A 15,181-nucleotide genomic window follows, 5' to 3' on the forward strand; every position below is an offset into this window, starting at 1 on the left:
ATATAAAATTATAAATGGAATTCAAGTGTAAATTTTGACGCAAATTATAAATCGGCCAAGGCAAGGGTGAAAAATTAATTAACGTAAAATTCAGTTAGGCAATAAAGCTCAATGTAATTTAAATTATAAAAATCGATAATAAATGATACGCAGATGTGCGCAATTATTTACCTGGATCACAAGCCAATTTTACGCGACACTACAATCAATAATTTCAATCATTTTATAACTCGGAAGCTTTCGCGATTTTGACATTTTCATATTAGGATTTTAAATCTAATTATTCTAAAATATATTATTAAAGTATAACGGTTGTGGGATATGTCGTATAGTTATGTTGTGCTTTCTAAATCTTCCTAAATCGATCTTCCACGAATTTATTTCAAAATAAAACAGACGTATTTGCCTCGACAGGCGGAAAACTAGATTTCATAGCGGCAAATTATAAAGATAGCGGAAAAACAGAGAAGGCGGATTTTAAACGTAAAATTTCTGATTAAATAGAACGCAGTTATAAAAAATATATATATATCAATACTTTTATAAGGTTTGTATATTTTAATAATAACACAAAATTATATTTATAATCAAAACTTAAAAGACATGAAAGATTGACAGAAAACGCGATTTGCGCGGGTCTTATTTTTATGAACCGTTTCGAGCGGAAATTGGAAAATTAGAAATAATACATATAGGTTCTGAGAGAATAAAGTCAATAAAGCTTTTACAAATCGCTCTTTCATACTGTCAATTAAGCCTGTCAATTAAGCTTACAAGTCATTTATGTAAATATTGAGATACACGTGCACTTTTACGTCACTATGAAAATGTGTTATCGTTACAATTTTTTTCTCAAAACATTAACAATGTATTGGGATTCGTTTTTTAATAAATTTTACAAGGTTTTGCGATATATGGCATAATATATGTAATAAAGTTTATCTAAAAGTTTTCCCGTTCACGCGGGGGTGGAATGCCATTTGACATTTAAATGTAACATATGCATGCAGAAATGCGAGATAAATCTAGACTCGTTTCAGGAAAGGGCTACAGTGGCATAAACGAAGAGATCATCTGGATCAGCATAGGCATGGGGATCACCATAGCGATCTTGATCACCATAGCACTCTGCTATATCGCCCGTGAAAAGTGTCGCAAACGGCACGAAGGATACTATACGTCATGACGTATGTTTCCGCCGCCTTCGTGGGCGTCCTGGTCATTTAGCCCGACGACACCAGGAATCCTTTTCAGTCCAACCATGTCAAGGGGTAAACCACGGGCTTACTACATCACCGTCTGAATTCTCTCACGGCCTCACCACGGAAAAAGCTCCGAAAGCGCGAAAATTTCAAGCGGAATATGAATGAACCTAAAAGAAAAATGCATGGCATGGTTTTCTCTACATTAGCGTACCGTAGTTACGTTGCGTACAAAAAACGGATTTTCTAATCAGGAAAATCCGCAGATTATGACATAAATCTCTGATTCTATTTTCTCTCTAAAATAAAGTCACTTGAAAAAAAAAGATTGAAAAGATTAAAAGGATTTTCGAATTGAAACTCGAGAACAGCTAGATCGGTTAAAATAAAAGTGTAGGAAGAGAAAATAATGTCGCGCGCGCATTGTTAAACCTTAAGGAGCGACGGGATACGGTTTATCTGTGGGAAATCGATTTCAAATTTCCTCGAACATAAAGTTTTATCATCAGTATGTACTCCCTTTGGAACGCACTTAGTATCTCGTTCGCGGAACGTGTTCACCCGATATCACGCGTTATGGAGCTATTGCCAGAGCACATTTCTTGAAGGAAAGAGAGAGAGCAATATTCGCACCATTACGCACACTGAAGGGAATAAAGATTCTCAAGAAAGGGAAGAACATTGCCTTAAAGGCTTAAAGGCTTAAAGCTCCTATCTAAAATGGGACAAGTGGTCAACACTGATTTATAGTGCGCAACGGTGACTATTCGAGGTACACTTTAACTAGCTCTCCGACGTTCAACAAATTGTGATTTCTTCTAAACGCACCCGAGCTTTGTATCTAGACAGTAGGGTTGATGTGTGTGTGTGTGTACGTGCGAGAGTATAGTCAATGGACCATTATTCTCATTCGCGCCTGTACGTGTCCTCGAAAAAGCTTTCCGGTGTTAAAACGTTTCTAAAAGGCGACGCAACGGGATGCCAGCCTAACTAGTTAAAGTGCGCTGCACAGACAAAGTAAATGGCAATTAACTACTAGATGGAAAGGACCCGACGACTGGTTAAAGTATAGATGAAGTAAAATTAATTATACGATTTTTATTCCCGAGAAAGCGTTATCCTAATTTTTCCGAAATTCAAAGGTAATGTATCTTGATTCTGTGGAAAGATCTCATTTCCTAAATTTTCGAATTTAAACATCTGCCACCTGTAGACTAGACAAGAATAAAATCGAAAAAAATTACAAAACTATATCGCATAATCCTAATTTTGATAAGTATAATCTCATTAGAGCATTATCTCGGCTTCGTAAAATGCACTACTATTTGATTGCTCTTTAATTTTGCCTGTTTTGTCTCGAATATGAATGACATATTAATATTTTTCAAGACTCATGAATAATACATAATAATTTACGAATATTACTTTCGTGTAAAGTATATATAATAATTGGTACAACAGATTTTATATATAATTACAATTAAATTATTTTACGTTATATTGAATTGCAAATGTATGCTCTTTTCATAAGATTCATTAATGTTTTTAAAAGATTTTAATCCGTATACAAATTATTCACCCATCAAGTAACAGAAGAAAGAAGCCATTAAAAGATTAATATGTTTTTCACACGTCTTTTCGACGCCTTTCAGAATTGTCCGAGTATTCTCATCACGAATAATATCGCCCGGAATCGTTTTCATCCGCTTTATACTCGGACAAATGGAAGTATCTCATCAAAGTGTTCCCAAGCAGAAAATTCTTACTCCTAATGAAAGTGCGGTGATTTACGACTATTACGAGAGCGTTTTCACGTTGTCACGCGATTAGATCCTTTATCGTGCCGTAAATTAGAAGCTGGAGCATTAGATCTTATTAACGATTATCAGATCTTATAACCGATCATTAAAGGAACGGCTTTATGTTTCCCGCTTGATCACGTGGTTCTATAAATACAGTTCTGCCTTATTGGCAAGCGATCGATTGAGTCTTGCGCTGAATAATTCTCCCACGTCGTTTCCCGTAATTAACTTTATCTAAAACTTCGAAATCCATTTATATCGCAACGTGTGTTGCCACGGGTTGCAATAAACTTTCAATCCCGCGTTGTTTCCCCGCTTCCTTTCCGGCGACTAGAGAAAATCGCTTAACTTTCTTCTGAAATCGTTCGCTTACACGCCTTCCTGCTTCGGTCGATACTTCGATAGCACTTCGTACTATTGGGCAGCCTCTTGCAGTTGACGGTAGCCCCAGGCGCCGTGCAATTTCCGTCAAACGTACGTTTTCTACGAAAACGTACATTCCGGCCTATTCGCAACGCGTGTAATCTCTGAAAAATTTTAATTACATTATTAAAAGTTTTAATTACGCTTCGTACAACTTTTTCTTCGAGCTCGATCGGAACAATGTTTATTATTTAAAAGAAATATTATAAACTGTTAAAGAGATATTTTATCAGAAAGAACTAATTATCTAATTAACACAAATAGATTGCGATTTAAAAACGACATTTTTTAAATGTGATTTAAGCTTAATATATATTGAAGTTTACTAGTCCTGCCAGAAATTCTAAATGCAGACAGCTTCTCGTTCTTCGAACGATATTGGAAGACGAATTTTCACCAAAATATTTCCGTGCAAATGGCATTATTCGATCTCACGACACGATAAATTGAATAATCGCAAAGTGTGTTTGCCGTAAGAAAATATTTATAGTTAAGACGAGCGCCAAGAGTCGAAAGCAACTTCGAACACGTAGTTTATCTCAGGCGTTTTCTTGCGAGCGCCGTAATACGTCCAAACGACTTTTCTCTATCGCGTAGATCGTACTCTCATTAGATAACTTCGACTTCGTCTGTGCATCTATGTAATTAATAGGATACTTAGCTACATAGTCCCGAGGCTACAATTAATTTCGTATAACGTAAGAATCTTGACCAAATTCTAGAATATATTTCTCAGAGCTGAGTGCAAAGAGCACTCGGCGCTCAATATCTGAAGAGATATCGACTTTTAGAGGAACTATTATAAAGCAACGGGTATTTGTTGTTAGAACGGATTTTTTCCGAAGCGTGTTCTCCGCGAAATAGAAGTCAGGAAGTTTTTCGCAACAAAGTACATCCTGTTGAAAATTAAGAGCAAATAATGGTCTTCTAAAGATCGATTGCAAACTTGTTATAGATCCCTATACGCGTAAAAGGTGTGTGTGAATGTATTAAATAAATATGTCACAATTTAAAAAATATTTCGTATATAGCCAACAGTCTTGGCCACGACTGGCAAAACAGTTTATGTTAGAAAATTATATATGTGTTGTGATGTGACTAAAAGAAATGTGTAGATATCGTACAAGAAAAATTTTTGGTAAACGCGAAACGGCCAATTATCAAAAGATAATAAAAATAGAAGATGCTTAAACGTGTAATAATAATATCTATGCGTCATCTGTAAAAATATACGACGGTCATCGCACGGTTTACCCACTTTATCCTCGGATATAAAAAAAGAATGTTATTAATAGCATCGTTTTTCTCGTCGGTTACAGCTGATACATAAATAATGTCGGTAAAATTAATATATAAATTCTGTTCGTACTACCAATTATTGTTGCGAGGTTGCACTGTTGATTATATTGCAATCTAATATAAACTAGAAACTTACAAACTCGTTATTTATTTTTACAGCAAGATTTAAGTATTTACATATTTACTTCGGTAAATGAAAATGCATCCATAGCCATTGTGTAAAGTCCGCGCTGCTGTGAATAACAAGTCTCTATTTCGCGTTTAATCAATCGAGACAATGAGAAAGATCCAATTGTCATTGACGAAATCATTAATTCAAGCGATCTGTCTTGATGACCGGTGACCTCGCAGATAAAGATGAATGTTCCTCCGCGCGTGCGATCCACCGTCTTGTGGACTTTAGACGACTTTAGACATGTACATGTATGTTTGTATTTTATAATTGTCGAGAGAACTCGTTCCGCATTAATAGCCGGCGCGCAGCATATTATATAGGCATGTATGTATATGTACACGTATGTATATTATAGATTTTAATATAGTGTGTATTTAAAACGCGCGCAGCACCACGCACACCACGACCGTATACACTTTATAGTTTGTATATCTACTTGAAAGTAGAAAAAGAGTGGCATTCCATCTTACGTCTACTGCAAATGACCAACTTGATAGATCGATGTATTAATGACTTCATTTGTAATGAATAAACTATTATATCATACTCAACTTCGTTGTGTTTTCTTACCCTCTACGCTTTATTAATTAATTGGATTGGATTGGATATTTCGAATGAGTCTTAAAAGATGCTCATAATTTCTAAGCACAGAAACTGCGAGTTGAACTACTGAAGACTCACTGTAACATATGTGACAGTCGGGAATAAGGGAAAATTACTCAAAAATGCATTAATGCATTCATTTTTTAGGAATTTAAATAAAAAAATTAATAAAAAGTTATGGCTCATATCTGGGAAATGGAATAAGTAATAATGAAAGAGATGTATTGCAATGACGTTTAAAATCAGTGATATACATCTTTGTACATTTATTTTGCAAATTATTTTCAAATAATGATAATTGCTAATAATCATATCAATAATAATTGTATCTTTGATGCCATAACACCAAACAATTGACCATGCCTACTTAAGTAATGTACAGCGCTTAATAATTAATACAAATTAGTACCAACTCTCTCATACACTTAGCTATCGCAGGAACTCTCGTGGCGAATGAAAAAAAAAGGTGAGCTGCCTCTGATTATTAGCTCTCATTAGCGCTCATCGTTTCGTGCCCTCGCTCGGTTACTACTGATACTAGCTCCCGCTATTTTCATAAAACAAAACAGAAGAAAAACATTAAGCTTTGTGTCTGGGGCTCGATTCTTAAATTTATTCGCAAGAGAACCGTATGCGAAAATTCTTCTCTCAACAGAAACGTTACAAATTTATTGATTAAAAGCTATGCGACAGCCATCGACTTGCAACTTTTCTGTAAGATCAATATTTGCGCATACACTGTTGGAAAATTTGTGTTAAATATAACATAAATCGCATGTCCTAAACGGTCCACTCAAATTTTTGTGTTAATTTAACATAATATGGATGTGTTAAATAGTAACACCGATACTATGCTAAAATATTTCAAGTTCAATTAACATAGCAGGCATATGTTAAATCTACACATGTATGTGTTGATTATTTTACACAAAAATGTCAACAAGGACCTTTTTTAACAAACCTACAAAAATTTTCCAACAGTGTACGTTTATCTTGCGAATGAATTCAAGAATCGAGCCCCTCTGTATGTGTAAACGCACATATTAACGTAGTTGCTACACGCGCATTTTATGCGCCAAAATCTTGTATGGTACAAGTTTTCTGGATACTGCGCTGCTTTCTCTGTCGGCTCGTATTTATACGCCGAAATATGCGCAAACATGTGAATAAAAAAAGAAAGCACAATCGACGGGTAATACTTTGTTCAATAATTGAAAAATATAATATGAGTATAAAAGAAAGAAAATACATAAGTTATATGGCGAATTTTGAAAGTTGACTTTCTGACGCCTGTGTAGCAAAATTGCACTTATTTAGGCAAATTAGGCAGTAAGATATATTTACATTTTTTAATATTTTTTAATATTTTAAACGTGCAGTTCTGCCTCGAAATGTGAATAAATTTAGTCATACAACTCGAACCGGCAGAGACACGCGCGCGAAAAATTAACAGTAAAGAACAATTGTATATTTGTAAAACATGATTTCTTTATAAAGCTCACATACGTTTTACTTCCTAATCTTTTCCTTATAGACATATATGTGCATTCAAGCATATAACAATAAAAATCGAACACCCTCGCGCGCATATACACACTCGAACGTATATGCATATACACAAAAATACTCTCTGTTGCTGGGAGAAATATTGTGATGTTTGAATTAATATTTCAAAAAAAGTAAGCGCGGAATATGTCGACAAATTGCTAGACAGACGATGTAAGAGTGTTAAGTGGTAGTATCTCGATGAGAGAGAGAGAAATTTTAATTTACACAATATGTTATTATTAAAATTGTCTTGAAATTGATCTATGCGTGCCGAACACAACAGCCTCGTTTTTCATTTCTTATCTATGTATATACATATGATATATCATAAGAAAACAAAAAGCTCTCTGAGAAGATCTCTTTCAAACATCTCGTCCCCTCCGAAGACCGAACTCGACAATTTTGAATAATACTTAAAATAAGTACACCGTACGAGTTGTGAATTTAACCGAAACCAGCTTGTTTGCAAAGATCGTGACTGGTTCATTAATATCAATAATTAGATAGGTGCACTACTGAAATACAGGCGCGACGAATCGACCGACGTAATAAAAAATGATATAAAAATAGAGGGAGTAGGACGACAACAATTTTCCCAGCGGAAAATCGTCTTGTACCATTTACTTTTTTTTCCAATATATCGCGCTACGGTATCATCTTACGGTATCCATTTGCCCTCGATAAAGTTGATACGTAAAGATGATACGTAAAGTGATACATAGAAAATCTCATCGGCTTCGTGTCACAAAATCGAATACTCGACTTGTGTGTAATCGATATCGATGTAAAATTATGAAAAATTTGTCGCGCTCGGAAGACCTAATGAAGAAATACCTTCAAAAAAGCGATACTTTCATTTTTGGATCAAAAGATCTCGGCGTTCTCCGAGTGGTTTTCCCGGTTCAATCAAGTGAATAAATGACAATTTGATCTGGTGATCTTTGTCAGCGGATCAGATTGCTATTAATTCAGATAAACCGAAAAAACTCGAAGAATGCTGCGATCTTTTGATTATCATTACACACGCGATTACCACGAGCTTGGCACTCCCGTGACCAGCGTGAAATGTGAGCATATGACAAAGTTTACATGTATCTATAAATTATCGAGGTACCGTCTGTTGGACAAGGTGATTTCTTAGGTTTAGATCCCCATTACACGCAACACTTAGTGCATCCTATGGCGGAACATCACGAAGCGTACATCCTATTAATTTCATGTTGATAACGTTCCTGAACTGCTTTCCTCTTGAGTTTGAATGCCGCGGTAACCAGACCCATATCGGGTGACCATTGTTCTGCACACAGTTTCACCGCGCCTGGTATTTCAAACCTTTGGAGCTTACCTACAAGCAACAGAAGTAGTCAAATAATAATAATAAACTCTATTGGTAATAGCAAAAATAGTAAAAAATATGGAAACGTACATTTCTTCGCTTGCTCAACAAGTTCTTGGAGTACCGCTTTCTCGATCTGTGGATTACTACAAAGTTCTTCAAGACTCTTTCCGGTTATGCCTAGATTACTGGCGATTTCTTCCAAATAATGTTGGTTAGGTACGACCAATGCCACTGTATACGCTTTATTCGCATCGCCATAGACGCATATGTTTTCTACGACAGGGCAAGTCTTTAACTCGGATTCGACTTTGCCTAAGGAAACGTACTCTCCGAGTTGTAGTTTAACCAAATCCTTCTTTCGGTCTGTAAATAAATATTCATCATCGGCGAGATATCAAAAATAAGGAACTGACGCGTGAATATTATATTTGTCTCATAGGGATAACAAAATATTGTACTTGCTATATTTTTTGGTGACATACCAATAATCTTGATGGAACCATCTGCATGAATCTCGCCAATATCGCCGGTTCGGAACCATTGTCTGCCGTCCTCTTGGAAAAAGTCTTCTTTCGTTTTATCCGGTAGTTTATAGTAACCAGCGGAAACTATATCGCCACCAATTACGATCTCTCCTCTGGGATGTGGATGATCTTTGACTCGATAACCAGCTTCTTCCCAACTCTCCAATCGGATATCGCAAACCGTAGTGGGTGCTCCGACTCTTCCTGTGGTTCTATCGTGCACTGAAAAAGATGTACGACATGACAACATAAACATCAAATATACGTTGCGGTTTAAAAATACATACTGTCCATAACGGTTGCGCAAGAAGACGTTTCCGTGAGACCATATCCTTGAGTTACGGTGACGCATAGGCAGAGTTTCACTTGATTATGAGTATCTGGACTGAGTGGAGCGCCTCCAGAAAGAATGAGCCTAACGCGACCACCGAGCACTTGTTTCGCGGCTCCAAATATATATTTGTCGAAGAGAGGCGTTTCATAGCCTCGCTTCGTCCACTTCAGTTTGTATTCATATGCAAAATTGAAGATAGCTTGCCTGAACGGGCCAGATTTCTTCACTTTCTCGATTATTCCTTTGGAGATGCGATCGAGAATGAGCTGAAACAAACAATTTTATACTTAGCACTATTTTTTATAATTGTATGAAATAAGAAACAATTTTTTTTATTTATAAATTGAATAATAAACATTTGCTTAGTAATAGAATAATTTTCTTTTTAAGTGAAAAATCTAGATAGTAAAAAGAAATTAAATAAATTGCAAAGATATTCACCGGTACTGCAGTTAAACAAGTTGGATGTAGGACGGAAGCATCACCCTTTGAACCCCTCTGAATTTTGCTACTCGAGTCAATCAGCGTAAGCGGTGAGCTATAACCGATGGGCACTCCGTTTAAAAGACACACGCTCTCAGCCAGTAGCTCGAAGACATGAGCCAATGGCAAGAAACCGAGAAACACATCGTCTGACTTGATTTCTACAGCGTCGCAGAATGCTTTTAGAGTGCTTATGATATTTTTATGAGAGAGAAGGACGCCTTTCGGAACTCCGGTCGAACCAGACGTGTACATAATTATAGCGGTGTCATCGCCCTTCGGCGAAGTAGCACTCGCAGTTGACTTATCACCCATTTTGATGACCTCGGCGAATGGTAACAGTTGCACTCCATCCTGAAACAAAAGTAAGTAATGAAGAATACCTAAAAGAACTAAGAAAGTGACGTACTGGTTATAAGTGGCAGTACTGACATCAACGTTTATGTAATAACGTAATGACCATAGAGATATAAGAACGGCGAAGATAACTCTTACCGTAAAATCTGATTTTTATTGCATATTTCCATGCGACTCATCTTATTTTGAAAATTCCCGTACAATCACCCCTTTAAAACTACAAACGAATCTAGCGGCCATACAAACACGTACAAACGATTCCGAAACAGCACCCGTTTGCGGATTTAAAATATCTCTAAGAACGGCGAAGATAACTCTTACCGTAAAATATGATTTTTATTGCATATTTCCATGCGACTCATCTTATTTTGAAATTCCCGTACAATCACCCCTTTAAAACTACAAACGAATCGAGCGGCCATACAAACACGTACAAACGATTCCGAAACAGCACCCGTTTGCGGATTTAAAATATCTCTAAGAACGGCGAAGATAACTCTTACCGTAAAATATGATTTTTATTGCATATTTCCATGCGACTCATCTTATTTTGAAAATTTCCGTACAATCACCCCCTTAAAACTACAAACGAAACTAGCGGCCATACAAACACGTACAAACGATTCCGAAACAGCACCCGTTTGCGGATTTAAAATATCTCTAAGAACGGCGAAGATAACTCTTACCGTAAAATCTGATTTTTATTGCATATTTCCATGCGACTCATCTTATTTTGAAAATTTCCGTACAATCACCCCCTTAAAACTACAAACGAAACTAGCGGCCATACAAACACATACAAACGATTCCGAAACAGCACCCGTTTGCGGATTTAAAATATCTCTAAGAACGGCGAAGATAACTCTTACCGTAAAATCTGATTTTTATTGCATATTTCCATGCGACTCATCTTATTTTGAAAATTTCCGTACAATCACCCCTTTAAAACTACAAACGAATCTAGCGGCCATACAAACACGTACAAACGATTCCGAAACAGCACCCGTTTGCGGATTTAAAATATCTCTAAGAACGGCGAAGATAACTCTTACCGTAAAATCTGATTTTTATTGCATATTTCCATGCGACTCATCTTATTTTGAAATTCCCGTACAATCACCCCTTTAAAACTACAAACGAATCTAGCGGCCATACAAACACGTACAAACGATTCCGAAACAGCACCCGTTTGCGGATTTATGGTAATGACAGTCAATCACAGTCAATGTCACAGCTATTAAGCAAGAACTAGTTTTCAGAAGGAAATCTGCCAACAGATCTATGCGCAACACGTCTAATAACCGGTTATTCGAAATATTAGTTTTTTTTATAACTATTCCATTAACACTATTATGTAACTATACAAAAGGAAAGTTGAACAAAGATTCTGTATACTTATGATTTAACGTATAAAGTCATTTAAATGCCAATTCATATTAAAAACTAATATTTAAAATGTACCTTGTAACCTTTGGTGCTAGTCGGTTTGAGTTGATCTTCCATATAGATAATTTTCTTGACCTCCGGCACCATGTCCAGCATCCGCTTGAACTTTGGCAGAAGTTCATGGCTGGTAATGACAGTGTCTACTTCAGTTTCGTTGATACCGTGAGCGATAGCCTCGTCGCCTAAAGTCGCGTAGATCGTCACTACGGTGAAATTTTGCTTGAAGCATGCGTGTGCCGCTATCATCCATTCCGCTCTCGTCTCAGCGAAGATGACAATGTTGTTACGTGGCTTCATACCAAGTTCTACCAAACCTCGGCCGAAGGAAGAAGCCAGCTTATTGACGTCATTAAATGATTTCCATTTGTAATCTCCCATTTTATACTGAAAAACAGGTAGAATTCCACGATACAAAACTCTCTTCAATGTTGGTATTAAACACAATAATAAAAGTATACAGACATGTTGGTGCGTTTTAAGAATTCTTTTTCTTACGATTTTCTTTAATTTTTATTTCTTAACATATATAGAGAACGTTTCACAGTAAGAAACGTTAGATTTATTTTTAAATATCTATGTTACCTTTTTGAAGATTCTGCCGTTAGGTTGAGGCTCATCCTCCTCTGCCAAGATTTGCCTTGTACCAAGGCACCTCTTATCGCCGTACATCTTAACGACCCAAAGAAGCACCTTTTCCAGAGTATCGACCTTTTCGCGCTCGAGCATGACGTGCATCGGTTTCGGGGAGTCGACGCTTCTGTAAGTGATCTGATTTTCATCTTTGGAGATCGGACGGGCCTTGATTCTCCTGGAGGCCTTACGCTTCTCCCATGGTCGCTGAAGTATGAGATACACAGGGAAGGTCAGCAAGTCGTACACGTACGACAGAGCCTTGATCGCGTGGATCGCGCCGTAGATCCAGAAGCCTTCCATTTCCCTGTTAAATAAAGGAATCACTTGATTAAGATACTCTCAGAAGTAATATTCGGTGCTTGTGCAACTTGAGAGCAGAGAAATTATAACAAGTGCAAAAATGTACGATATATAAATACATTAATAAATGGATTTTTTTATTTTTCATGTACCTTCGAAAAAGATAATTGTAATTATATAATTTATACAATTATATAATTCAATCGTGGTGCTTTAACTTTTGCAGAAAAGAAAAGTTTGAATATTGGTTATCTACACTCCCGTGAAATTGTCTTATCGGATACAGCAGTATCTCGTTCTGTGTTTATCCAAGCAAATTATCTACTCAAGTAAGCAATTCTGAAGCATAAACGAGAGTAAAGGCTGTCGGTCGGAATCATGCGTTGCAAACATAATTCAATAATAATTGAACATTATCTTGCATATGCGGAATAAGCGACCGATAAGCAAATTAATCATCGGGATTAATTCCTTCGTGGAATGGCTATCAACAAACTGGCGCCTTTTATCTATTTTAGCAGAATTGTCGCATTAGATATAACACTTATCATGCTACGTGCGCAGAAAAGACAGAAGAAGCGGCTCTCAGAGTCACAACATATCTATCAAGATCGATAAAGTGATAGGATAACAAGCTATTGAAGCAATAGGATACAAATTCAATCATACGTATCGATGGTACGCATCAACAATTATAAGAATGTAATTGTACTCCTGTAGCGAAGAACTAGAAAAGCATATCACTTAATTAATTTGACTTCTCTAGCGCATCGCCTCAAAGTGCCAAAATACCGCATTACTGTTTTTCGATGCTGATGCAAAACATAATATTTCCATTTAATCAACAAAAGTGTAAAAAATGTTCGATTATATCTCCTTTAATGTCGAGTGTGACATACATCGGCGATCGATTTTCACGCCGCTAATAAAAAGAAAATATAACTCTCACCCCGTGTTTGAGAGTTAATCTAATCAATACTTAAATATTTAAGGATTTTGTTACCTGTTGCAAAAGATAATTTGTGAAGGAAACATTTTACAAATTTTTACATTTTTCTCTTTGTCATTTATCAAACAATTTATATAGCTACAAAAGATTCATACTAATATAGCAAGAATGATAATTTTACGACATACACAAATGCTAGATTTAGCCATCCAGAGACACGCTCGGGTCAAGTACACGCGAAGCGTGACTCTTTTACGCGACGCGACGAATTGCGAATACTCGAGATGTTGAGATCTTGCAATAACGAGTGTTTATATCCACGAGAAAAAGATAAGTCTAAAAAGTTAATTTCTCTCAAGTCCGCTTCGATCATAGGTTTCGTGAGGTCAAGTCCGGTTCCGATAAAATATCAGTCCGCGCTGAGCCACGATTGCCACAAAGTCAATTTAGATCTGTGGAGTTGCATATCGATTCCGTTGATTCCGTTTTATTCTGCTATTGATTGCGCCATATCGTATTCGCGATATACCGACCATCCCTGAACTTTATACGACGCACTCTCTCTTATGTCGCCTCTCTCTTCCTATACGTTATAGTTAGGTCAATACTTACTTCACACTGCATTGTTATTAATCAAGTTTCTTTTGATTTTGCTCGCTATTGTATCGATCGCGTATGTACCGGTCAGACACATATCACGCCGCATAAAACAGCTCACTTGATATTGCATACGAGAAGCAAATATGAGTTATGTCACATTCAGTTTCTGCAATTCTACTTGAAACAGCAAGTAGGTCTGACGCAAGCTTTGATTGATATTACGCAGTTTTGCAAGAGCATATAGCGAAAGCAACAAACAACAGTTGTTTCGTCAATAAGTTACACCTGCTTACAATTAGACAAAACATTGTTAATAAGAATTTCGAAAAATCATGTTGATTTTTTATTGTCACAGTATAAACTCACTGTTGTTTTATTTCTTATCACATTAATCTTTTGCTTCGATATTATTGGTATTTACATTTGGTCGTCTGAACACTAATTACAGTGCAAATAATTGTGTATCGTGTGTATTTTCGTAATCACCTTATTAATATATGCAAAAATATAATGCTGTTGCAAGTATAAAACGCAGATAGTCACAGCGACGTTCAAAGTTCATATGTTGCGACATGTCTTCAAATAAATGTCAGACGCATTGCAAAGAGAAAATTATTGTATGATTTAAAAGCAACCAACAAAACAAATGTGTAATACCGAAAATTCTCACTATTTATATACTAATTTGCAAATGGAGCTAAAACCGATTATATTGTTTCCGTCGTGAGAGCATTAAAACATCAGATATGAAATATACGATAACATACGTTATAAAAAAGACAATATGAAATTAAATGTACATAAAGAGTCGTACAAGAAAGAACAGCACTTTCATAATTGCATAATTCGATGAATCTATGGTTGCAGTCCATTTGATGCTAGTGATGCTACAAATGCTTTGAAGCGTTCCTCTTCTCCTTCTTTCTTCACTGAAAGAAAGGAGAAGAGGAATGCTTCGAAGCATTTATAGTGTTAAGTGGACCGCAGCCTATAAGTAGAAGGAAAATAGAGCAAAGATATCGACGTATAAAGCCAGTATTTAAATTGCTTTTTAAAAATTTTATGGAATGTTCATATAATGGATATAAAGATTGAATATTCCTTTGACTCAAGAAACTAATTTTTAAAAAATAACGATTGTTTTAAAGATAAAACCTTAAAAGA

The 15,181-nt window shown here is 36.2% G+C and overlaps 2 protein-coding genes across 12 annotated transcripts in view; one reads left to right on the forward strand and one right to left on the reverse strand.

The window, feature by feature from the left end:
* The window catches only part of LOC139819782 (uncharacterized), a 23,832-nt gene extending 18,380 nt beyond the window's left edge, over positions 1–5,452 (forward strand). For all 4 annotated transcript variants that reach the window (XM_071789494.1, XM_071789498.1, XM_071789496.1 and 1 more), the window contains one exon: positions 1,041–5,452. In XM_071789494.1, the coding sequence (XP_071645595.1) occupies positions 1,041–1,186 (146 nt within the window). In that variant the 3' untranslated portion in view covers positions 1,187–5,452. The remainder of the gene's footprint in view (positions 1–1,040) is intronic.
* Acsl (Acyl-CoA synthetase long-chain) overlaps positions 3,219–15,181 on the reverse strand; it is a 27,096-nt gene continuing 15,133 nt past the window's right edge. For 6 of the 8 annotated variants that reach the window (XM_071789487.1, XM_071789481.1, XM_071789485.1 and 3 more), the window contains 7 exons: positions 12,118–12,472; positions 11,551–11,919; positions 9,691–10,086; positions 9,203–9,515; positions 8,874–9,137; positions 8,479–8,754; positions 5,756–8,397 (listed from right to left, as the gene is read on the reverse strand). In XM_071789487.1, coding sequence (XP_071645588.1) covers positions 8,243–8,397; positions 8,479–8,754; positions 8,874–9,137; positions 9,203–9,515; positions 9,691–10,086; positions 11,551–11,919; positions 12,118–12,468 — 2,124 coding nt within the window. In that variant the 5' untranslated portion in view covers positions 12,469–12,472 and the 3' untranslated portion in view covers positions 5,756–8,242. Of the gene's footprint in view, positions 3,532–5,755; positions 8,398–8,478; positions 8,755–8,873; positions 9,138–9,202; positions 9,516–9,690; positions 10,087–11,550; positions 11,920–12,117; positions 12,473–15,181 lie in introns of those variants that run through there. The other 2 variants (XR_011733813.1, XR_011733812.1) reach the window with 2 other exon arrangements.

This window comes from Temnothorax longispinosus, chromosome 9 (genome assembly GCF_030848805.1).
Source record: "Temnothorax longispinosus isolate EJ_2023e chromosome 9, Tlon_JGU_v1, whole genome shotgun sequence".
Taxonomy (NCBI): Eukaryota; Metazoa; Arthropoda; class Insecta; order Hymenoptera; family Formicidae; genus Temnothorax; species Temnothorax longispinosus.